Source organism: Neodiprion lecontei, chromosome 3 (genome assembly GCF_021901455.1).
Source record: "Neodiprion lecontei isolate iyNeoLeco1 chromosome 3, iyNeoLeco1.1, whole genome shotgun sequence".
Taxonomy (NCBI): Eukaryota; Metazoa; Arthropoda; class Insecta; order Hymenoptera; family Diprionidae; genus Neodiprion; species Neodiprion lecontei.
Window position 1 is genome coordinate 36,422,558 of NC_060262.1, and position 26,174 is coordinate 36,448,731.

The window sequence follows — 26,174 nt, forward strand, 5'->3', positions numbered from 1 at the left end:
ACAGATACATATTCATTGAATTGCTTTAGCCTTTCACACACAATTGGTTGCGTTGACAGTATTGACTTCCAAACTTACCGATTTCACTCAGATGTTGGTGCAAATCGGCTTCCAGACTTGCAATTTCTTTATTGATGACTTCTTGTCCTTTTGGTGCGGTACTCTTCGAAACAGTTGCGCCTAGCTCCTTCAGACTAGCAAGACGATTAGCTCCCTGAGTTTGTCCGTCCTTCAGAACAGCAAGAGTCGCAAGTCGGCGAGTGATATCACCCTTTTCTCCCGTGACATCATTGCACTCCAGCAGTTTTTCGTGTTCACCGCTCAACCAATCAGTGAAACTCTTACACTGTGCATTAAACTGATTGTGCTTGTCGACACAGTCTTCCAGATTCTCCAACAGATCCTGTGACTTACCCACAATATTCTGGAACAGTTGCTTGATGGATTGCAGGTAGACATTGAGCGACGAATCTTTCGTTTGATCAACGAGTTGCTGAGCTTTGTCACAAACAGATTCCACCAAGGCCTGATGAGACATTATTTCTTGATGCATTATCTTGTGGTTTTGCAGCTGAGCTCGTTTTTCCTGTAAAGATGACTTTAACTCTGTATGTTGGTGCATGGCACGTTCCACATCACGGAGCCACGTGGTAAGTTGCTCTTGAGAAAGTGAAAATTCAGCAAATTGCATCAGGCATTGATCTAACTTTTGCATCGCGGATTGCAAGTCCTCTGAGAAACCGTCCCACACGGTTCTCAAGTTACGCAACTGCTGACGAACAATTTCTCTACCATCCGGTGATGTATGAGCGTACAATTTTTCTCCAAGGTCTATGACCGATTCAAATTTAGCATTTTCTTTGGTTCGAGTGTCGGCCAAGTCACGTATGTTCTTCTGCCTGGTTTGCAACACCGATAAGTCACCGACGATTTGACTGTGTTTTTTCAATTCCCTATCAACGTCACGAACCCATTCTAAGAATTGGTTGTACTTCTCATTGAAGATTTTGTGCTCCTTGACGAATTGTTCGTATCGCGCGACTGCTTCCTTTGCTTGATTTTTGATAGCTTGATATCTCGTTGCTTGTCGTGATATTTTCGTGGCCAATTCTGACTCACCTTCGATTGCCTGGCTTTTTTCAACAGCGGCGTTAAAATCTCCACTTTTCGCATTTATATCTTCCTCCAGTCCTTTCAATTTCTGCAGGTGAATTCGCTTAGTGTCTTCCGTACTCTTCAAACTCTGATCTTTAACTTGTGGTTCCATCTGCTTTATCCACGTTTCTAGCGATTCGACGACCTTTTCAAACTCTGCCCACTTGTCGAAAAGTTGATTCAACTTGTCCCGAGATTCGAGACATTTCTGGATAAACTCGTCCCACTTCAATTCGCTGTGTAGCTTCAGAAGAGGCTGCTGTCCTTGCAACGAAGTTTGTTCCAGTACGACGTTCAACTGGTCGGTAACCTCTTTCATAATTCGATCTCCTTCAGGCTTTTGTTGAAGTATATTTTCTATGAGGGCTATTTTTGCCTTTGCAGTGTCTCTGTCGATAGTTAAATCATCTGTGACAGGCGATGCCTCATTTACCAGAGTATTGATCCAGTCTCGCATCTTTTCAATCGATTGCAAGTAAGATTCATGGTTGGCCACATACTTTTCTGACGTACTAATCTTGTTTTCAACATTCTCCGAAAGCTGATCGTATGCGTCGATCACGTTTTTCAACATCTCAGCTGCGTCGTCATCTGACATGGTCGGAAGTCTGTCCTGAAGTTGTTGCAAGATATTTCTATGCACGTTCACATCCTGAGCGATTGTTCGGAAAAAGTGGAGTTCCAATTTCTTTTCTTGAAGGTTAGGCAAGAGGTGGCACTTTTCTGCGAGTTTGGTCTGAGCATCAAATACCCATTGCTTGACTTGAGAGTATTTGTCCTCGAAAGATGACCTGTGCATCATATCGCTTTCAATTCGCTTGTAAATAACGTTAGCTCGGTCCGTCAATGACTCCACTTGATTTCTGAGATTACGTAACTCCGTTCTAATGGTTTCTCGATTCTCTGGCGTGATTCTGGAATACAGAGCTTCACCAGCTTCTGCAGTACGATTCAAAATTACTTGACCTTTCTCACGTTCTTCAGCGAATCCTTTCAGTTCTTTCAATCGCGATTGATAGAAGGTTATAGCCTTTGGTCCAGAGATCTCACCAAACTTGTTCAATTTCTGTTCAGCAGCTTTAATCCAAGCTTCGAGTTCCTTAACATTAACATGGTATTGGTCGCGACCTCTTGCAACTTCTTCAAGACGCTCCAAATGCGATGATAAAAATTTCACAATAGCTTGATAGCGAGTGTTCAAGTGACCTACGTACTGGCCAACACGGGACTCTGGGCTCACTTTAAGAATGTCTTCGCCCAAGCTACTCAATTCTTTAATTTCCGCTTCATACTTCGAGACAATTGTCTGGAACTCAACTATTTCCTTGATTTTATTTTCAACATCAGTGAGAGTTACCTGAACACTACTTTCTATTCTAATTTTATTCTCAGTTTCCTTCAACCAACTCGAAACATTTTCCGACATCAGCTCGTATCGTTGCCACAGAGCAATATTGCGATCTAAGACTTGTTTTATCTTCGAATAACTTTTCTTCAGCGATTTCAAATCCGCAGCAACCTTGTCGCGTTCTGCCTTTAATCCGACCATTGTTTCCTTACTCTCCACTGACTCCAACAACTTTAATGAATTATCCACGTCAGCTTTACGGGATTCGCAATCAGATATTCCCGTCTCTACATCAATGAGCGAAGCCATCTTTACCTCAAGATTATACCGATCACTACTTTGCTCCGGTTCACACCAAGCTACCTTTTCTTTATGTGTGGCCACCATGCGTTGCAGGGCTCCAAATTTCTCGTGATACAACTTTGTCAAGAAGGCTACCAGAGTGGCGCTTACCTTATCAGCATGACTGGCCACACCGTCATGACGTTGCTGTAGTGCTTGAAGTTCCTTAGGTAACGTAGACTTGGAAATAGCTGGATATTCCGAGGACATGTCTGTTACCTTTTTCTCTACGGCAGAAAGAGCATTGTTGGCTTGTTCCAATTCGCCTTTTAGCGCTTGGCATTTGTTGATCCTTGCAAGAATCTTCGTGTTTTCACCCGTTAGATCATCGCACTTAATAATGTCTTCACGAATTTTCGAAATCGCCTCTCCAGATCGCTTTAGTTCTTCTCGAATATTCTTCTCTTTTTCATGGAATGACGAAGTCACGGACTCCAGTTTATCTGCTGACTCCTTGACGACCCTGAATTGATCGTCCAACAAATCACTGAGGGACTTCAGTGTGGGTATACTTGCATTGTTATTCATTTTCGATAATTGGGCAGTCTTCGCTGCAATGCCTTGTCGGAGTAATTGGTGAGCCGGTAATTCGTCGCGATACCTGGCAAGCTTGAGTTGCCCATTTTCAGCATCAGATAAATTTTTGCAGGCACTCATCAATGCTTCATTTGTGTCACTCAACCACCTCGATAATTCGTACTTTGCTTCATCAATTTGCTTCCATATGATCACCTGAGTTTCGTAAATCTGAGTCTTCTCCACGACGTTTGTATACGCGTCCTGATACTGCTTGCGCATTTTTGCGAGGTCTTTTTCTATAAGCTCAGACTTAAAGTTTGGCATTAGTGACGCTTCCTTGATTAACTGCTGCGCTTTGTTGTCCATTTTCTCCAAGGATTGCTTTCCCTTCTTCAGCATATCAGCGGCTTTCTTATGCTTGTCAAGAGCAGCGCTTGCTTGCGTTATATCATTTGGCACTTCCTGTATAGATTGGCACAATGTTTTTGATTGTTTAAGATGGCTGGATAGCTTCTTTTTAGCTTCTAAAAATTGCTTCCAACCACCATCCATATCGGCATATTTATTCTTCTGCTCTCTCAATAGCTCATTAACTTTCTCCCAGTTGGCATCTGTCGAAGATAAGACAACCTGGATATTAGTCACAGCTCTCTGATCCTCTTTCATCAGGGTATTTCCTTCACGATGCAGAGTTTCCTTGTCCGGTTCACGTTGCTGATGATCAGCGATTAGTTGCTCAATCTGCTCAACCGCTGGAGCCAACTTTTCGCAGGTATCAACCTTCATGGTGATATCCTGGAGTGTGGTTTGTGTTCTGGTAATTTCCTCTGTTAAAATTTGCTGCGTTTTTCTGAAGTTATCCCAACGGGCACTCAAATTTTCCAGTTTGTCACGCTTCGTAGCGAGTTCAGTCTGCAGAGTGACAGCCTTGGCTTCAAGTTCATGCACCAAAGCGGAAGCTGTCAGCGGTTTCTCCAATTTATCGCGCACTTGCACACCCATCGAAGTGTCCACCTGGGGTACTTGTACCTTCCAAGTGTTAATCTTAGTCGACATCGTCTGCAATTCTGATGTCAACCTTTCCAAGTCAGATACAGTTGGTTTATGGGCATCAACTTGATACTTACTGTGACTCAACTGGGCACTCGTGTCTGCGTGCCAGCTCAAAAGTTCCGCCCATTTTTCGAGTCCTTTCTTTTTCTGATTCAGATCGTCCTCAAGAGCCTGGTACTTCGTAGCTAGAGAGGAATAAAGTTCATTCAGCGCTGCCACTTCTTCCGGTGAGCTTTGTTCCGAAAGATGCTTTACCTCTTCGTAAATGCCAGCAAAGCTTGGCTGCTTGTCAGAATGTTCCTGCAAATACGCGTGTACCGCTTGCAGATTCGTGTCGACATTATCAGCGTTCACATCGCTGATCTCAGCTATGTTTGCTCTCAGTCTTGACATCCAGTTGTCAAAGTCTGTCAGTTTAATCTGGAACTCTTGTCGGGCAAGTAAAGCGTCTGATACTTGGTTTATCTGGCCTCTGACAATGTCAGCTAGCTTATTCACGCGAGCCTTCATCTCGACCACCCGTCCCTTCAAATTAGTTGCACCTTCCAACGCCAGGCCATGACTGATGTGATCTGAGACCTGCGTCAGAGATATCAATTGGGCTTGCCTGTCGGATATGTCCTTGTTGAATTCCTTCAAACGAGCAAGTTCTCGTTCTAATTTCACCGTCTCCGGCGTCTTCACGTTCGGCTCCTCCAAAGATCCCTTCTCGCTAACCTGCAGCCAAGAGTCAAATTCCTTTGCCTCTGATTCAAACGTGTTCCAGGACGATACTAGTTTGTCCAGTTTAGTTGCTGTTTGGATGGCTACATCGTGGACGGAGTTCCACCGAGTATGAACAGCATCTACCTCGTCAGGTGCGACTGTTCTACCCGCGATCTGTTGGCTAAGTACCCACAGTTCTTGGACCTGTGGAAGCTGCTCCTCGCATTGTTTTTCGAAGGCCTTTGCCGTTGACAGCATTTCGGTTGCCTGTGCAAGCGTGGACGGTTTCGAGCCGATCGTAGCTGCTTTGATCTCGGCCTGTTCGACCCAAGGCTTGAGCTGCTGAATACCAACTTCATATTCTTTCCATGTAGCCAAATTGCGACCAGCCATTTCCTTTTGGTACACGATACTTTTGTTCAAAGAATTCGCAGCTTCTTGAAGTTCTATAATTTCCGCACGTAATTTCTTCGCCTCAAGATTGTCCTTGTCATCTGTAAATGTAAAAGAGAATGAGTTACCGTGTATATACTTGTTTCATAACAATTGCTACACTAGAGAATCACTTACCCTTTACCAATTGCAAAGACTCTTCGTCGAGAACCTTCAACACGGTTATTTTTTCGTATATCTGTTTTTGCAGGCTCTCGGTTTTGCGTACACGTTCCTCCGGAGATGTTGATATTTCTTGTATCTGAGCGAGAAGTTGCGGTGCACTCTGTTGTGTCCAAGACTGTAATTCACCGAGTCTGGCCTGGAACTTGGTCCACTTCGCATTAAATTGTTGTAGAAAAACGACCCGCTCCTGAACAGTCTCAAGGGTGACGTGAAGCCTTTTTTCTACATCAGTGATTTCTTTTTCCAAAACAGGTCTCTTCTCGGGTGCGGTAACCTCTGAAAGGTTGCTGTAAACATCTCTCAGCTTTTTCAACATCTCTTCGGCAGCCTTGCGCAACGTGATACTCAGCTCGTGTTTACTCTGAAGGTCGGCAGACATTTGGTTAGAATCATGACAGCCCGTCTCGACGCCCCTGAGTTCGCCTTCTGCCTGCTCTATCAAATTCAAGACCTCCTCCTTTTGTTGCTGATAATTGCTCCAGAGTTTCTGAGTGCTCTTTAAGGTCTTCAAAGCCTCGATACTCTGCCCATAGGTGTTATTCCAGCTTGATTCCAGTTGCTGGACTTCTGAGGACACGAAGGTCGGTGCGTGCTGATCTTTCAGTATGTCTTTTCCACGTTGCAGCATACTGACAATATTGGCTCTCTGTTGTTCCAGCTGAGTGAGGCGCGTCTCTTGGTGCGAAAGTGCTTTGCGCAAGATCTCGATACTTTCGGGTTTAACAGGAACAGTAGATTGCTCGCGGACCTTTTCGAGTAAAGTACAAACCTCACGGACCTCTTTCCGGTAGGTATAACTCTTCGAGTAGATGTCCGTCTTTGTCATCGTGATCTCAATTGTTGGTATCAAGTTCTTGTAACGCGTGATAAGTTGTTCCAGTTGATTTTGCTCAGATATTGCTTCGTGATCCGAACGATTCGAGGCGAGGCTATCCAAAGTCTGTACCAACCACTTCATCTCCTCTCGTTTGCTGTCAGCCTCGCGGCATATTTGCTGTTGGAAAACAAACAAATTGGACGTCAAAAATGTGTAATGTGAATAACCGGCATTATCGCGAAAAAAAGTAGATGTAATTAGTAACTAATCGTAAACTCATCTAATCTCCATATTTACCGTCACCGTGTGAAGCTATCCGGGTTAGCAGGACAGAAATACAATCTACTCAGTAAATCGTCGACGAAACATAAATAAATCAGCGATAACTTCACTTACTTGGAATACCGTCTTCTCTTTTTCGAATTCCTCCAAGGAGCTCACTTCCTGTAAAATAGTTCTCAGAGTGCTGTCAACGTGGTCCATCCAGTGCACCATCTCGTTAAACCTGTGATCAAAGGAAGAGCAAAATTTAATGAAATTTAACAAAGGCGTTTTTAATATCGCGGTTCATATTATGAAACATTATCCCGAAATATATTATGACTAGAAATGATGAACAGAATCTCACTTTTGTCTGTAAGCAGCCCATTGTTCAGGCACTTTGCGCAGTTGTTCCCTCAGGGTTTCAACGCGTTGTGCCGTGTCTTCCCATTGATTCTCTGCTCTCTGAGCTGCTTCATTAAGACTTGAGTCGTCTGGCTTAAGGAGATGATAAGCCGTGCTGATCTTTTTCAAGGTTTGCAGGCAGCGTTCTACTTCTAAAACGACACCGCGACTCACGAAGAACTCCGTATTTCGTTGGACGATCCCTCCAACATCGTCGTTTTTAATAAGTGCCTGTTGTTCCGAGTTAATCTCCATCTCAATTTCTTTCAAGTACTGTAAAAAGGCAGCCTCGTCAAGGCGGAACTCAAGTCGCATCAGATGAAGCGGTGCAAATGTCAAGACTTCCTTCCAACGTTTTTGCAGATTGTTTAAAGCCTCGACGATCGGAGCCTGTTGTTCTGCCGGTAGAGCGTTCCTGAGATCTTGACCCGCGTTGACCAAGTCCTGGATCCATTTTTCGTTAACCTTCCCAAAGAAGTTCTTGTGGTATTCCACGGATTGACGACTGTCGATGTGTTTGTCGTTTATCATGGTTTCCGCAGCAGAAAGCCATTCCGAAATCTGTCTTTCACACTCACGGAATTTCGTCCAACAGCGCACGGCTTCTTGAAGTCGCTGCTCCCATATCTGTGCTGATTGCGAAACGTGAGCAAATCGGTCGTTCAAATCACGAAGAGCAGCTCCTCCTTCGGCAACCTCTGTACTCGCCTGACAGTCCACTGATTTCACCATACTGGAGAAAACTTTGTTCTTAGATTCCAACATGGACTTGTAGTACAATGTCCGTGAGAAAAATGCTTTGTGACGGTCGAGGTGAGCTAAGGCCGCGTCTCTGCCTCCCGCAAGATTAATTGAGGTTAACAAACGTTCCGCCTCGTCTAACCAGTTGGAGATTTCCTTCTGCCCAGCTTCCAAGGATTCTTGCTGAACGAGAAGCTGGTGATACAAGTGCAGCTGCATCGGTATCAAAGCGCGGACCTTGACGAGAGCCTCTTTCTCTTTCTTCAACGTGTTCATCATCTTATCGACTTCCTCCCGTGACATGTCTTGAATAAGACATTGGAACTTTTTACTAATGTTCCTAAACAGCTCCTCTATTCCTTCGACTTCGTTGTGCAAAAGTTGAAGCTGTTGTCCGTAGGCCTTGATTCTTTCGGTCGAAGTTAGCTGCGTCGTGGATAGTACTGATTCTGCGTTTCTCAACCATTTCTGCAAGGTCTCAACTCCCGCTCTGTAGTCCTTTCTATTTCTAAGTAAATCTCCGGCGTGCATGTATTGCTTCGCTTCGGAGAAGAGGTGCTCCCATCTCGATGTCATTCGGGTGTACCGGTCCTTCAATTGAAGAGCAACCTGTTCGTCGGAGGTTGCTATGAGGAAGCTAACGGTGTCTGATAGCTGCTGGTATTTATCTTTTCGCACGCTGATGTCCTGGAAGAACTCCATTCGTTCCTCATCCGGTAATTCTAGTGCCGGTTCAGCCTTGGATAGCCAAGATTCAAAATCGTCCGCCACGGTGGCCCAGCGACGCCAATATGCAACAACTTCTTCAAGCATACTTTGCACACAGCGCAAATCCATTGATACGTTTTTCCACTTTTCACCGGTCTCTCGCATAAATCGATCGGCACTGATGGATTCCTGCCGGTCTGTAAAAAAAATGCCAATTCATAAGTTCATTGGGTATAAATAAATCCGTGACAAAGCTTAAACGTTACTCAATTTTGTGTATGTATGAAGGTGAGGCAGTATTCTGAAATGGACTTATAGCTTATAATGCTTTATACTGTAAGGAGTGCCTCCAACACACTTGCGAATAATTCTTATACCATAACGGCCTTATCGGCGCTAAATCGAAAGAAGCTGAACACAAGAGTAATAAACTTTCTAAGTAGTTGTAATCTATCTCCTATCTATTAAAAAGCAGTGTTACCGATCTAACACTCGATACGTCGTAACTCAAGAATTGATGTCCAACGCGTCAGTGGAATAAAAATACCGATGAACGCCAAGCCATTATCACACTTGCTTAGATAACTATAAACGTGCCGCGTGACCTCTCGACTAAAGATGTATGTATGAGAATTTTACTTGTTGTTTTTTTTTCTTCACCAGAAAAAAGTCATAGATCACGTAATTACCGCATATCTGTGACGATAATTATGTGATTCTAACGTTAATACGTAGAGTTATCTCGTCAACTCACCAACGTCTCCCTCCCTCTTGTACTCCTCAACGACTTGTTGCATGTCCAAATACGCCTTCTGAAATTCCTGGAATATTCTGTTTCTCGAGACAAAGTTCCTGTACTGTTCGAGCATCTGATGAACTTTATCCTCTGTTCCGTACTTCACACTCCAGCCCTTCAATTTCGTCTCGACTAAGAATAGGAACGCGATCAGACAACATTTGTGTTCTAGGAACTTAAGACGGATTCTGCGCTTAGCAGCGCGAGTCGGTAAAGTCGCCAGTCTTGAAGCTATGCTTTCCAGTTGTTCCAGAGAGATTTGCTGAGCGACAGGAGATCCTCTAATGCCTTGGAATTTCTCCGTAACCTCCGGCAAGTCCAAAAAGTATTTCTTGTGCTCTTCGAGCTTGTTTGAAATTATACTTGCGGTCTCCTCCGTCATTTCATCCGGGATGTCACCGTCCGATTTGAGGATTTGCTCGGCTCCAGCCAGCCATCTTCCCACTTCTCCAAATTCACCGGGGAGCGATGAATCGAGAAGCCAAAGCCAGCGTAGCATCTGTCGTAAGAAATTGTATACGTAGATTATAAAATCATTGTTTCGATCATCAGCGTCATGAAAATAAAAAAAACTAAAGACCATAAGTGACAATTGCATGCTTGCGTGACTTACCAGGATTTCCATTTTATTCCATAAGGTTTCAATCTGTCTCCAAGAGTCTCGAGTTATGCTGATCATGCTCGGAGTATCGACAAGATTCTGAAGTTTCCGGTAACTGACTGATTTGTCGTCAGTTTCACTTCTGAACAGCATGTATTCCTGAATGCAAAATTTCTCAAAATAAACGCTAAGTAATCGAAGTATCTTCAATATTTAAACGAATGGAAAACTTGATTGGAAAACGAAAATGAATGAAATTAGCCTGTAACAAACGAATGGAGTAGAACGCTTCGCGAACACTAGATGTTTCATCTCACCGGATAGCTCATCGGGAAAGCGTTGGTTCTATCGAGCTGTTCAAGTTGTCTAGTCCTGTCGTTGAGCCAGGCCAAAAGTGAGTCGTACTCCTGTTGCACAGCGGCAAACGAGTCAGGCCCCGTGCTTCTGGGCTCGGGGTACTTGTGCAGAAACTGAGCGACGTAAGTCATGATGGATTTCTCGTCGGGACGCGGCACGTCAACGTCCTCGGGGTCGAGAAGTCGGGCGATTCCCAGCTCTGTTTCAGCGACCTGGAATGCCGTCTCAAGACGAGACTTGTTGGAGGCCTCTCGCATGGCGGCGATGTTGACCAGGTTGGCTCTGATGGCGTCGATTATGGCCAAGAACGCGTTTCCATCCCTCCAACTCTCCCCGAAGTCTCGTACCTGGATTCCGGCGTCCCTGTGAACAGAAAACGTGCGTTGAGTCGCCTTAAACGCGCCTTTCCTTCGCGATGCGGGCTGTCATGGAGGTCCAATCCTTACTTCGGCAAGGCGTTGGTCACCCACTGCAACAACGTCTTCCTGGCGCCCTGCTTCCACTTCTCGCTGCTCTGTCGGCGGCGTTCGTTTGCCGCCGAACCCTGGGTGCCAAGGCTGTCAAGGCTGCTCTGGCTACCCCACGTCTGGCCCAAGTACTCGAGGGCTCTGGTGTTCTCTTCGATCTAGAGAAGAAGGAGAGGTCTTGTGATTGCGCGGGTCTTACTGCATTTTCGACATCTAGCGTGCGTTCTAAAATGTGTCGCGCAAGGCATGCAAGAATGATGCAGTGTGCACGGGCGCTCGCAAGCCCATTTTTAATATATCTCTTTACTCTGTTTGTTACGCTTTGTTGGCTACTCACCCGCCTTCGATCCTTTGATCGTAGCTTGTTAGTTAGAATAGATAAAGTTAGCAACGTTGCATTTTTCGACCTAGCTCGATCGGGCTAACTCGGATAAAAATTGAATAAATTCACGATTCGCCCGGTCAATATCTTTTTCTTCGTGAAACGAAAGTGACTTTACGAGAAATCGAAAAAGGTGAGGAAAATGCGTGAATCTCTTCAAGTACAGTCAGAATTTTGAATCAATTAGGTACCGTTACCTGACTTGATCCTAACTTTCGGTTTCATACGTCTTCACCGGACAACTCCAAATCAACCCGATCATAATACTGTGCTCAACATACTCAGGATGTGTTATGCGCTATTTAGAAGCAGCTATCGCATACTAATGACGTGTATACTGTAACGAAAATAGCTGGTTGATCTAAAATACCTGGAAATACAGGATGATGGTCCAAATAAGTCCCAATACTACCGGAGGTCGTCCATCCACTAGATCGGATGAATTAATGTTCACTAATTTGATCTGAAAAGAAAATACGACGTCCACGGTATAGCCAGTGTGTTGTAAATTGCTAGGGTAAGATCTGTTGTGCATATTCACAAATTAATCCAATTATTCGGATTTATTATTATTATGTACGCTAAGCAATCTATACTCACTTTTTTGCTCTGTAAAAATTGAAGTGCCGTATTTGCATTGCTGAGGAAATGAGGTCTCTTTAAGTTACGTCCTCTTTCAACCGGCTGAAATTGCATTTCAACATTCAAATTCACAAACAATCAGAATTTTTCATGCTATGCTAATTAAACAAAAAGAAGAAGGAATATACGAAAAACCGTTGACAGAATACGTCTTAATTATTGTCAAACGATATTTTGTAGTCTCATATAGTCAGTATGAAGTCCGAATGACATCACGCGACAATCCATTTACTCCGGAATTCTTCACGTAAAAAAAAAAAAAAACTAACTAAGTACAGCATCGATACGGGATTAACGATTAGCAAGAACCAGTCGCCCCAGATTGATTACCCGCGACTAAATACGGTAATGCCGTTTCTATTTACATCAGGATTAATTCTCACCAGTTTCTCCCCAGACAAAACTTCAAGTAGGGCAAGAAGGCGCGTTCCATCTTTCAAATCCTCGATCAGTTCCTCTACTCGAAGCGGTGGAACTCGCTGTAATCAATGAATATGTATACACATGTATTAAAAAATTCAAATTAACCTGAAAATCAGCATATCCGATCGTGTAACTAAAGTGTCTACATGACTTTCAACAGAGAATAATGATGCCGCGATTGATCCTTCGGGCAAAAACTGCCTCAAATCACACCTAATATAATCAATCAGACAAGATACCTGGCAAGTGGTTGTGAATAATGATAAACAAATAAGTGACAAAATATCCACGCAATCCTCTCGTGAGCCGCGGGCCAATTCTACGATATACTCTACTGCCTTTTAGAGCCACAGGTAAGCCCAAAAAAAAAAGAGGAGAGAAAAAAAAAACGACGGAACTCTTTCATGCCGTAGAGCAATTTCGCAGAGGCTATGTACATCACTTTCAACTGGTGCTTTGATGTCGTGCAAAAACATGATTGTTAATGCATAAGAAAAATTGGCAAAATTTTTTCCGGCCTGCAACACCTCCCCGGCAATTCTGTAGGCCAAGCTTTTCAGTCTGGCCGCAGGCCAATGCGTCTCGCATTTTAGACCGAGTCGTTGACTGGCTGTATCAGCTAGGCGCCACTATTTTGCCGGCTGCATACCGAGAAAGCATTTTTCCCAGATGATTAATTCCATCTTCGACGGGTCCGAAATACGAGTCAGCAAATGGTTCCAAACGATTGTAAAACCGATAGAAATTTGCTGTCCAAAAATCTCGAAATTAAATCAGCCAGTTCACGGAAAGCCCAAAAAGCTCGTTTACCGACCTGAGAAGTCGTATCGCGGTAGACGAGCGGATACGTCGAGTAGTTTGCGGGGTGAAATACGAGCCAGGTACGGCCTACACCGTTAATTTTCAAGTTTTGAACTAGAGGAATCGTGCCGGAGGTTGCAGCTTGCAAGCATGGTGCTCAAAGCTCGCGAGAGAGGAGCTGCAGGTTGAAATGCACCGAGTACTGAGAAAGTTGTGAGTAAGTTATAATTATCTTTCAATATAACTGCGTTATGTTGCAGCTGTCAAGCTGTCCTCCGTTGATGGGCAGCGTCTTAACGGAGTGTGCGAATTTCACTCTTATCCGTCGACGTCAACTCGCCGAAGAAATTGTCATAACAAGTTGTTGTTATCGTCTACCGAATGACGTTGTACGGCTCTCTCATGGGAAAAGCAATCAAGATTTATTCTCGGTTGGCGAATTTTTTTTTTTATCCTTACTTCAATCAACCGTTGTACCTACAGAAAATCGGAGGTGAGCTTACATCGCGCAGCTTTTATTCTGTAGATCGTTCGTCATTTCCGAGTCCTAAACGAATCGTCGATTTCACTTTGGCCTTTTATAAAATTCTCCTCGCTTATGAAGTATTTAAAAAAATCCACATTCTCTTGTTTGACGTTTATTTTACCCTAACACCAGGACACGAGTAACGAAATCTATAGTATTCTTCCAATCTATCACCGATCGATCAGCCCTCGTAATTCAAGGACGGTAATAGAAGGAAAGCCGCTTACCTTCGAGAGGTAGGAATTAATCCAATTTACAAAAGTCTTCTTTTGCACGCGCTCCTGTTCATCTGAAACAAAAAATTAAATTATCTTCATTAGAGTCGTTGGTTTTCCATCCACTCTCTGGTTGCCAGAAATTTCGCAACTACTCAAACTTTGTAACACTTAATATATTTTTAGTGCTAGTAAAATTTGGATTCAAAGCTGAAAAAATAAAGCATTACATCAACATTCGGTTGCAGCTGTGTTATTTACACGAGTAAATCATATTCTGTTAATGCATTGGTAAAATGCATTTTGATCATTAATTTTCTTTCTATTTATTTTTCTGTCCCGTGCCGTATAATAAAAATTCATCTGCGATGAAAATCGACGGCGTTCGATGTTTCTTGATTTCAGTAGTATGCGTGAATAATTGTAAATTGTAAGATGATACGAAGTTATCTGTCGATAAAATGACGCGAGACGGGTTTGTTCGTATCTTTAGTTAAACTTGACCTATAAGAAACGACGAAACGTTTCGCCGGCGATGAGAGATGTTACGAGAACATAATCAGTTGAGCCAAAAATAAAAACCCGTCCTAAATGAAGTGTCGCAATACGTGATGGACAGCGGATAGCAGATTTACGCTTTAAAAAAAAAGAAATCTTTTCCCTGTAATAATATTGCTTTATTGTTTTCAAAGAGAAGAAAAGATCACAAGCCTAAATTATTATACTCTGCATCACGTGCGCCGTTGAAGACTGTTAGCTGGTACGGCTTTGACGATATATTATTCATCGCATAAGCCCGTCAATCTAGCTGGAAACTAAAAGCTCGTCAACTGGATCTGCAGTGCCGTTGAAATAAGGCTAAAAATGCGACGTTACCTCAGCCTCAACCCGAAGCCTTGATACGTCTATAAGGCGGTGAGTGACGTAATTTAGGTGCACGCAATTTATGGATCGACTGCAATCTCCGGTCGTAAGATGGAAATCGGCTTGATCCTTCGTGCACCTGCAGTAAGTAATCAGACACGTCTTATCGAGTTCTATAGGATTTACGCTCCTCTCGTTATTTCTCCAAAATCACGAAGAGCGACTCGCCGAATATTGCGCGAAGGCAAATGTATGAGTAGTTCCCGATTAATCTTGTAATTAAAGAACGCCGAGTTAACGTTGAATTCATTCATCGTTCCGCCCAGTGATTATAACTGTGGTTATTAAATTCCCTGTCAAATCGACACAGTGTGCAGGTATACCTACGTGATGCGTAAGACAGTTGTAAAAATTTCCAGACAGACTTACACCGCAATTCTGCACGGTACAATGCAGGTCTGCAACAGCTTGTCCGCCTTTGCATTTGTAATAAGATTTACTTCTGTAACGGTCGTTTTGTGCAACCCGTTTTGCGACGGCAAAATGAAACGCCTTGAGCGATTCCCCAGAATTATATTCAGGACGAGGCGACCTCGCGAGCGATTATGTCATCCTGTTTACAGACACAGTTTCGTTGAGGGGGAGAGATGGAGAAAAAGAGAGAGAGAGAGAGAGAGAGAGAGAGAGAGAGAGAGAGAGAGAGAGAGAGAGAGAGAGAGAGAGAGAGAGAGAGAGAGAGAGAGAGAGAGAGAGCAACAAAATGAGAAAATAAAAGAAATAATTATATTACACGATGTATATTATATGGATATGGGTTATATCTCGAACTTGATTTCAAAGCGACAACTTGTACGTTGTATTACCGCCTAAATTATCACCTCGGTTCAATAGCAAATTGCACAAATACTTCGTTGCGATATTCGTCGCGGTCTCGGCGATTCGGGTTCAGCAACGCTTTTGTACAATATCCCGAGACCAAACTCCGATCCGATTGCGTAAGCTTAGAATTTCAATCGCCGTACCGCACCTGCGGAATAATTACTATTGCTGCACCGGCGGCAGGTCTTTACAAGGTAAATATAGACCGGTAATTTTCGTCTTAGAATATACCTGTAAGCCATGCAGACGAGATCGCGATCCCACCGTTTCTGTTGATCGCAATATCATTGCCAGTTTGAGGAGGTAGTCGCGGGCCTGTTAAATGGACTGGGATCTTTAATTACAGTCTGGAACACAATATCGTACGGTGCATAATTCCTAGATGCAGCATCAGGTGAGAATAGGAATATCGACATTGCAATGTCAACTTGGTGCATTGAGATGCATTTGGCTCAGAATTCAGTTGAATTTTTTTACCACAAACGATGGTCGCCAGCCTCCTGGGACGCTTCTGGATAAGGTCTATGCATGAATCTTTGCAAAATAAGACTCTCAGGTGTTGCAGAAAGATAAGAAGATGAACGCTGCAGAGCTAACGAACACCTTGGCGCAAAACTTTGACTTCTAGTAACGTAACGTCGATCCTAAGGCTAGTGTCAACGTCAACAATCTACCATACCTGAGCCAGGCTCACCTGCTCTCAGACCTCTGTTACACACATTACTTTATGTTAAAACGTTCCTGACATTTACTGAAATCATAACACGTTTTCTTATTCTGTGACCATAGCAACCAAACTATTCCAAATACCTTATCTCGGGATATTACAATAACTACACGGGGTAGTTGCTATGTGATTTTGTAAATCCCGGTGGAATTAACCTTCTAGCCGGACGATAAGGTAAATGTAAAAATATAGTTCCGTTGCAAAATGAGAATAACGATAACCGTATCGCTCGGTATTAATGTTAGTGGTTGTTCATAATAATATTATTGAGAACTTCACGGAATTTCAAGGCGTCTGCGACATGTGTGATTAATTAATTAAAAATAATGTCTATACGCGCGTTGATATGTGCAACGAGCTTTCAGGCTTGCATTATACAAAGTTGAGAAATCCGTTGCGAGCTCAACTTTTTGTATGTTGCGACGTGCTCTGTAACAGGCTGAAGCCACTGTTGATACGCCTGAGTAGAAATACATGGTTTTTTCTTCAAAGATAGCACAGTCGCTGCATCTCAATCTATTGTGTGACCAGGAGCTCCATGCGGCGTTGGATAGTCACGTGCGGTACGGTCTTATCGGTAGCTCGATGGTGTGGCCAAGCAAGTACGAAGCAGCTGATACGGCGTGCAAGTTAATCTGCTTGTACGAAGTTTAAAAATTATTTTATGCAAGTCTTCTTGATATCACTGACACAGTATAAGCTGACGCCGGACCGCGTCTAGTACGTATCCCAACTCACGAATATACTTGGATGAGCTTAGGTCTCGATCGGTCCGCTAGCAGGCTGCATGTGCATTGAATGTGCATCGGACCGACGTGCAGATGTAGGCGTTACGCTGCAACTTGTGCAGCAGCTACTGCGCTCTGATAGGTCGAGCGTAACGGCTCAGGAGTTAACATCGATGCATGATAGAGTTGTGTCTCCTGATTTCAAAAATACCACCCCCCGCTACCCCCCAGCCCTAATTTTGAAGTTATAGCCCGTACGTTCTTGTGTAACTGACTGTATATCATGAGCCAATTAATCACTGCTGGATATACAAAGTCTGCACGCGACTAAAAACCTCATTTTGTTATACTCTAAGGTCACTTTAGCAAGGATCTCGACTGCGGGTCGAGTTCAGCTTGCGAAGCTCCATTTCTGAAGGAGAGACTGACGACCACGCAGAACTTTTACGTACAGAACGAATTTCTCAAGATCGGTAAGGCGCGTAATATCGCGCTGAGACTGTCAGACTCTTTCATGGTTTCACATAAATCGAAAATCTAGATGTACGGAATAAACAAGGCTGCACAACAAACAAGGTGGAACAAGAAACCTTATATAATATAGCGTAAAAAGAACAAATACACGTTTTGCACACCTAACTCAAGGTTTTTAAATGTACCTGTAAGACAACCGTACTTTTCAGAAGCGGACGAATTACGCGCGAAATCTGCTGCAATTCTTCGCGATGGAAACGGAATCGTAAAAATTCTTTATTCTGATACATCCGTGGAGGAAATGGCTGCGGGTTTTGTTAAAGCCAGCGAGGCACGTCCAACGGTCCTTTTTCGTCGAGAGTATTAGCTTTAAGAACCATGGATCAATACCTCCAATCAGTCGGTCACCGAACGCGTTGAAAAATGTCGAATCACGTACACAAATTTCCCCCGTCTATTTTTCACCCTTACAAAACGTTAATCCACGGCTATTCAACCCTGGGCAGACCGCAGCACGTCAAATCGTCGTTGATACATGCCAGTCACGCATAATTCGTCCAATTTGGACGAAAAGTTGCCGAGACTATCCGTGCAGGTGTAAAAAGACGCGTGCTGTTTGCGAATCGAACGCCTTGCCCTTGAGTGACCTTGACGATGCCTATTCGAAAATGGCGAAAATCCTCGCGATATACTTTTGCGCGGTAATTTCGCTGCGCAAGTGTGAACAAGCGGATTGTCCGAACAGCATCGCATCTCTTTGGTAGATCGCTAATTCCCGGTTGCGCAGTTTCAGCTTTGTCATTGTACGTGTGCGTCTGCGAAACTCGTATCGAGGTATGGAAAACAGTCGAGCTTCTCGGGACAGAAACGAACGCATATATATTCGAGCAACGCGACGACGAAAATAATCCAGTGCATCAGCATCAGCATCACCGTCAGCATCGGTATACACATAGCAGTACCTACAGTGTATGGATGTATATGAGTAACGTGTGGGTCACACATGCGGAGGATTAAGCCCGAAGTAGGACACACATGTCGTAATTATTTTCGTTCCCTCCGCAGTGTGCAGATCTCCGATTTCACACCCGGACCACCGTTTTTCACTCATCCGCTCGATCACGCACCGCAGCTTCGCATAATCTTACCGAATCGAAGCTCCGTCGCTTCAACACTTACGCTACAATCATCCACGGTGAAATTTTCAACGTTACACGCAGTTTCGAGGAGGATATTGCGTCCTCGACTCGTTAATCCACCGATTCTAACCACGACGATTTGTTCGCTGTAAGTAAGTTCCTCCAGCGCTCGCCAGCTGCAGCTCGATCAAGTACCGTTGCAAATCACCCCGAAGTGCACAAGGTGCAACACATGTGCACAAGACCCGGGAACCGTGATCAGAAGACGCACGGCAGCTGGTACCAAAGGTATTATTTTATTTAAAGACTCGGAACGATGGTAGTAAAAGCACACACGATATTATTCTCCGAAACGGCAGAGTCGTCGCGTAATTCCATGACGACCTCTTACATCCCACTGCGGACTCGTCAACGACGATACAAGTTCGTACTGTGCCCTTTTTATTTCTCTTTTGCAAATTTAAACTCTTCTTATATTCTCCATGCGCGAGAAATAATCGCCAAAGGCTCTCCTCTGGACAGATGCTAAAGTATCGCGATTCTCGGCGTAAGAAAAAGACCATTCCTTTCCGTCTGACGGAGGGGAAAATTTATGTCGAAATAAATCAGAAACTTGGAGCGAATTATCGGGAGAACTTCTTTGCACGCTCTCTGGAGTGCACTCGAAGCGCTGTCGACATAAAATCCATTCGCGATATGTGAAGGTAAAATGTACATTGCGTTTCTAGCTGCAGAGCCTGGTACCTACTGGTTGTCAGGCTTATAGGTGTAAGCTAATAAAAAGGCAGCATCTAGCCTCGTACGCATTTAATGTATCCGTGTAACACAGCTTGCGACGCGAAGTCTTACAATTTTGCGGTTTACCGTGTACCGCAGGACTCGCAATATGAACAGAACCGCAAAGACGTTCGTCAATTAGGTACAAACACCTTCTGCCAGTTGATCCATATTACAAATCGATCGGATCTTGGTGTAAAACGATATTTTTTCATCAATTTTTTCCACTAAAATACCCGAACCTTGCACAATGCAGACGTGCTCGAATGGTTCTTGATATAGTCACTCTCGAATTGACTACCTTGCCACAATTAATTACCAAAGGAAGGTATATCAGAACGGTTGAGAAAGAACCAAAATTTTAGAACTCCAATTTTTACTACCTGCACCACGCACGTTTTACGCAAAAAATTGGGTCAGTCTCCTACAGAAGAACAGATGTCTTTCAGCCAAGAATTTGGACAAGGTTACAGTAAAAAAAAAATCAGACTGCTACAACTTCCAATTTTCCGCTACGCGTGCATGCAATAATATTGTTTTATTATTACTCGATGATCGTTCCGGAAGTCCGAATTTTTGGCAATTTCAACGCAATTGATATTCAGTGATATTGAAGAGGTTGTGGAAAAAATGTCAACTTTGAAATTCAACCTGTGGTCGTGACGATCTATCGACAATATTCGTGAGTAATATGGAGTTATGCCCAGCCGAGTTCGGGATCGCATGATGTTTTGCGTACAGGGGCGAGTTTTGAAACATCTCGAAAGCACCCGAGAATCCCCAAGCCGAGGCTGGCACGAGGGAACTGAGATGCCAGTCCCTATTGCACAGGGAATGTTTCCGAGGAGGAATGAAACTTACTTGCCTGCCAGAAAGAGGCACGATATTACGCAAGGCAATTCCGGCTGTCATCGTAAATAATAATAATATTATACTTCTGGTTAAGTTCGTGACATTAAAAACTTTAAATAGAAAGAACCCATCGCGCGAGTGGCTCGAGAGCCACCGACTATCTCCGACAAGAAAAGGAAACGAAAAAAAAAACTCATACCTCTACCGGTCTCAGGTACCACAACTTGTTAAACGCCGAGCCAAAAGCTCCGAGTCACTTTCCGGGGGAATTTAAAGCTCGTGGTTTCCGGTTCTTTCCGCTTGTCAGACGTCTTTAATACTGCACAAGCAGTGAAATTATTTTTTTTTTTTTTTACTTTACACTTTTTTTAACGCTTTTCTGAGATCGTGGCTACGTAAAACACAGATTTTTAAACTCTTGGCAGCAGAGAAACGTTCGAATAGATTTCCTGCCTTTGCCGTGTCTTCCGAAAATTTGATTCCAGTACGAACAGACCCTTCACAAACCACAGTTACTGAAATTATAAATTCAAAAATTTCCCAAAAATTTGCCCAACTTTGACTTGATGTACCTGCACGTTTCGTCCTCTGTATTAAAATGTATACAGTTTTATCAGAGACACAGAATGCGTGGCCGTTTTCTTCTCACGTGGAACAATGCGTCGTGAATTTTATTCTTATCTGATAAATCGTGACGTGCGTCACGTAGACGTGGAAATAATAAAAATTCCGGATGTTACAGACGTGTACAGGAGAAAGAAATTACTCACGTAGCAACGAAGCAGAGCCGGGTGCTTTCGCATATCTCTTGCAAGCTTGCGAGCTTGCTGCAACGGCACTTGAGTAAGACACTCACTATTTTTTTCTTTTCTCCGACACTACGCCTGCATTTCTATACCTCGCACAAAAGAAGAGCACCTGAGATATGAGAACACGTGCCTTACACTCCCCTTACAGCATCTTGAAAATTCGATTCAAGGAAGTGTACGCATCTCTGAAAGCTTCTCCAAAAAATTACGAACCACAATGTCGTGTAGAAGTTTTCGCGCGAAGCCGATTGCTCCAAAAACTGATCGTTCAGAGGGCTGATCAGCGATGAGCATAATCAGTTTCTTTGGATAATTTTAACCCTCAAAGTAAGTTTGACGTATCGACGTTTCAATTCAGAGCGTATCGGATGTCGCCACGTTATTCTCCTCCTTCATATTATGTACGAAGTATCTCGCGTTACGGTAATCTAATGTTGAATTAATCCAGGGCGGGATCGATTTCCTACCCTTGGATACAGTCTCGGCTGACATCGCGGACGACGGATGGTAAATAAAAAACAAAGTGCATGCCGGTATGAATAGATAAAATGGAGCTAGAGCCAAGCCCGATGTCGAATCGATGGAATCAATACCAACGGCTCATCCAATCACTATTCACTACCGGAAAAACCGATCATCACCAGTTTGCTTGTAATCGCTACATAGCGTGTTCGCTGTCTGTATGTTTATCATTTTCTTCCTTGTTTTTTTTTTTTTTTCCTAAAATCGCTAAAACTGATTAAAAGGTCCGTCATGCTCGGCCTTTGTTTCAGTCAGATCATGTCAGAGACAAATAATCTCTGCCCTGCGAAACGCGGTGTCTATTTCCGGATCGCTTTACATCGCGTTCCTGGACCGAATATGTCGAGTGTAAGACAAGCTTGAAAAGCTCAAGAATCTCGAAACCTATTTGCTTTTCTGCTGAAGGTGAAGATCTAACGGTGGAAGACTGGCACCGCGTTTGATCAAAATTTTTTCGAATCTTCATCGCTGGCCAAGAACACGTCTCTTAGAGTCGACCAGACACAAACTCGACACTTCCGGCTTACATCTCAGCCAAGATACGGAAAATTGGCCTCGAAATGTGTATGATACTTGCGAATGTAAAACTGGTTGAATACAATTTAACTAGAAAATTTCGAGGCCGCCGAAACGTCGATAGGGAATAAAATCGGAAGTTCATAAATTTTCATCTCATTATTGGAAACCGAATGTGAATCGGACCGACCGCTACAGCTTCGACACACGTGCCAGAATTGGCCTCGGTCTTGTTTGATCGAGGTGAAATTTTTCCAACTCGAAAGATACTTTGTCAATGATCTATATAAAGGATTTCTCTCTAATATGTAGACTTGTAAGAGTTCGCGTGACGATATCGTGCCGTTAGACAATGAAGGGAAAGAATAATTCGGCGAGGAAGAAGAAAAAACAAGGGAGAAGAGTAAAAGAATGAGGAAAGGAATGCGAAGGTTGGAATCGCGTGGAACGGACCAACGAGAGGGGGATGAAATCCCAAAAGACCAATAAGTCAACTGGTTGAAAACCCGAAATTTTCTACCGACGAATTTTAAAACAAAAAATGACCAGCGTACCGAAGCTGGGATTTTTGAAAAATCACCCAGTAGAGCAACTGTTTTTCCGAAAGTTCGTTTAACCGAACACTCTCTTATTAGAAAAAGTATTTTCAGAACAGTCGGCATTCCGAATGACCAAAGCACAGAATGTGGAGGTACAGAAAAATGAGAGTTCCGAAATTAAAAATTGCGAGTGGCTAATGCTTCGAACAGCCACAAAATCGATGAAATTAGCTGTCGACAATCAAAGCAATGAATGAAATGAATTTTTCAGTTCAGGAGAAGAAAATGCAGAATGGCCAGAAAGCTGAAAGGCCGCAATACGGTTGTCATAGTTATGTAGACTTGTGTTACATGGCACTAGACACAGACCATTGGATACATGTGGCGCCGCAGAGAATAATATATGGGTTTCTGACGTCATCCAACCATTCAGCATTTTGGCCATTCTGTCTTTGACAGGTTTCGGGATTTCGATCTTTCGATGCTTTGGACAGTCGTCATTGATAAATTCGGATTTGTCGATTTTCGACACAGGCACGAGTCTGCCACTTGAAAAGTTGACTTTTTGACTGTGCGTTTTATCGCAATTTAATATTTCGTCTTTCGAAATCTTAGCCATTTAAAAAAAAAAATGTCGGTATAAATTTATAATATTTACACATTTTTGCATTCTCAATTTTTACTTTTCTACAAGTCGTGTTTACATATTTATGGTCTTCCTACGCTTTTAACTATCGGTAGTTTGACTTTCGGGATTTTGTCCAGTCGACTTTTTAACCTTTCGCAATTTTATACCCCACGCCAAACTAAGAAGGAACTATCCGGTTACGTATTATACTTCCGGTTCCATATTCTTATTCGTATGATAGATGATGCACGATAAATTATGCACAAGTAGTGCATACTTGGGGTTCGCTCGCAAATCGGTTCGATTTCCAACTTCCGAAGGGGAATTCGTCATCTTAATAGGAAACAGGATGAAATTAATTACGAAACTAGTGGTTCCACCTCGTTGGTCAAGCTTTCAATTTTCCATAAACGTGATTTCGAGAACTAATACACTTATAATTTTTAACTGCTCACGCGAAATTAAACACCGAGATCGAATCCTGAATAGCGCACACCGTTAAAAATGTTTATAAATTCACTACGTATTTACTGTACAAAAGAGTTACGATAAAAATGTTTAATTTTACGAAATTTTATAAGAAAAATACATAAAGGCAATTCGAATTTACCAAATTGTGTAGTAAATTTATTGTATTTGTAAATTGAATTATCAATGAACGTATGGTGAATTCACTGTTCCGTATCCGAATAAAACTTCCAATACAGTGTAGGAAGTTCCATACAAAAATTTTTAACATTGCTTTTATTCGCCGGATGACGCAACACTTGGCAATGTAATAAATTTAGAATCCTTCTTCGTACGATACGTATTATCAGAAGTATAGGCTTTGAGCAACGCGATTCGGGCTGAATTACACCTTCGCATTATACGTATGTATATACATTCTACAGATGCGGAGAAGGCTTGCATCAAAGATATGTAAGAGATCGCTTATCCTCGCGGCCACACCCAAAGTCTGGTCAAATGAGAGTAAAAAGGAAAATACAACTGTTAAAAATTTCCGTATGGAACTTCTTACACTGTATTAAAAGTTTTATTCTCATACAGGACAGAGAATTCACCATACGTTCTCTGTTTGTTCAATTTACAAATATAACAAATTTACTACACAATTTAGTAAATTCAAATTATTTTTTTCGTATTTTTCTTATACATTTTAGTTAAATCGAACATTCTTATCGTAAATATAAGGCAAATACATTGTAATTAACGTCGCTACGACGAATTTTTTAATTTTCAATTTGATTTTGTAATTTGGCAACTGTTTTGTACTATAAATGTGTAGTAAATTCACGATGATTTTTAACAGTGTATTGTACCTGCAATTAGGTATATTCTCGGGCAGGATTGCAGATAAATATACGCGTTATGTCAGGTTTACTGATTATTTATTGTTACTCACCTCTTTCCGATAAAGGAGAAAGAGTCAGAGAGAGAAAATTTCAGAAATCCTTTACGTGATCTCAGAATCCTTTTCGTCCTGACGGTAAATATTTGGCTAAAATAATGAGGCGTTGATTGAGCGCGGATACTTCACGTTTCGTTGAGAGATACTCGTTACATCTGCAATTCCTGCGAGTATTCAGTCTTTCTGTACTAGTTTGCCATGGACTTCTGTAATTCCTTAATGAAGTGAGTCCTTTGAATTATGAGTGATGTTTCTATATTCATTTCTAACGAATAAATGAGGAATTCACTAAGCACACGTGGACAAAGTATTCTGTATTTGACAGAATTAAAGTATGACCAAGTTCAAGCACGCAATTAATTCTATTGCATTAATTATTATTAGTCTTATATTATTGTTATTATTACTTGTAATCAGGGGTAATTGATCAGCAATAAATTCTCGGTCGCTTAATCCTGCTGCGAGGATTAAATTGTGTTGTTTGCTGAAAATTATTAGAGATCTTACGACGACGAGCGGTAATAATTATAAATTGCCTCACAACACAATCAGGGTTAAAAGTTACTACGTATGAATAATTCACAATTTATCGATGCTTGCCTTTGTGTAAATCGAACTTTCTCTTTCCTCTGGAGCTCGAAATCAAAGAATAAAAAAAATGGACCTTGGGAGAATTTTTTCACTTAGGTAAAGGATTAAACTTTTAATCAACTTTCAAGTTCATGCGAATTGCAGGCTTGCCATACCCACGTCATTGATAATTCCGTATAATGTTACGGCATCGATATAATCGCTTGCCGCACGTGCCGATTCTTTTCGCAATATTTGTTTGGCTGCAAATAATACGCGAACCTCGGCTGACAGATTCGTGCAAGCATAATACAATTTAGCAAGTGAGAGACAGGATATGTACTTGAACGAAAGACGAAACCTACACGCATGGCGACCGTGACCTAGTCGCTTATTCGTTCAATGTATATTACCTTGTTTTGTGCCGGCGATGATAGTTTTTTTTTTTTAGATTTCGACGAGAGACCGAATGTGCTGCAGGCATTGCGTATTGCGAGTTCGTCGTTGCTTTTCATTCTAATTTTATAACACGTTTTATTATCCTGTGCACTAATTATCTCAGCAGCAGCTACGAAAGCTTGCTGTATTAAAATGACCTATACAATTTTACCATTTATAAACACACCGTACGTTGTTCTATGAGTTAATAATCTAGATTAAAAATACAGCGCCTTCTCGTGCAATGTGAACAGTTAAAAATAAATTTTCACCTATAGATAAACCTGATCTACTTAATATTTCAACGATGTTACGATCACAAAGTTGTAAAAATTCGTTCGTCGTGTTTCCTATCAATTTCATACCCGTATCAGTTTTCAAATGTAATATCCACGTCCTCATATGAAACATAAAATGAT

The 26,174-nt window shown here is 42.5% G+C and overlaps 1 protein-coding gene across 6 annotated transcripts in view; it reads right to left on the reverse strand.

Annotated features, from left to right (window-relative positions):
• The window catches only part of LOC107223529 (nesprin-1), a 137,726-nt gene that overhangs the window by 78,231 nt on the left and 33,321 nt on the right, over nucleotides 1-26,174 (reverse strand). For 2 of the 6 annotated variants that reach the window (XM_046735953.1, XM_046735954.1), the window contains 14 exons: nucleotides 13,895-13,956; nucleotides 12,301-12,396; nucleotides 11,876-11,959; nucleotides 11,646-11,738; nucleotides 11,231-11,254; nucleotides 10,873-11,051; nucleotides 10,387-10,789; nucleotides 10,082-10,228; nucleotides 9,427-9,967; nucleotides 7,186-8,869; nucleotides 6,954-7,062; nucleotides 6,855-6,869; nucleotides 5,693-6,734; nucleotides 79-5,616 (listed from right to left, as the gene is read on the reverse strand). In XM_046735953.1, coding sequence (XP_046591909.1) covers nucleotides 79-5,616; nucleotides 5,693-6,734; nucleotides 6,855-6,869; nucleotides 6,954-7,062; nucleotides 7,186-8,869; nucleotides 9,427-9,967; nucleotides 10,082-10,228; nucleotides 10,387-10,789; nucleotides 10,873-11,051; nucleotides 11,231-11,254; nucleotides 11,646-11,738; nucleotides 11,876-11,959; nucleotides 12,301-12,396; nucleotides 13,895-13,956 — 10,017 coding nt within the window. The remainder of the gene's footprint in view (nucleotides 1-78; nucleotides 5,617-5,692; nucleotides 6,735-6,854; nucleotides 6,870-6,953; nucleotides 7,063-7,185; nucleotides 8,870-9,426; nucleotides 9,968-10,081; nucleotides 10,229-10,386; nucleotides 10,790-10,872; nucleotides 11,052-11,230; nucleotides 11,255-11,645; nucleotides 11,739-11,875; nucleotides 11,960-12,300; nucleotides 12,397-13,894; nucleotides 13,957-26,174) is intronic. The other 4 variants (XM_046735956.1, XM_046735952.1, XM_046735955.1 and 1 more) reach the window with 2 other exon arrangements.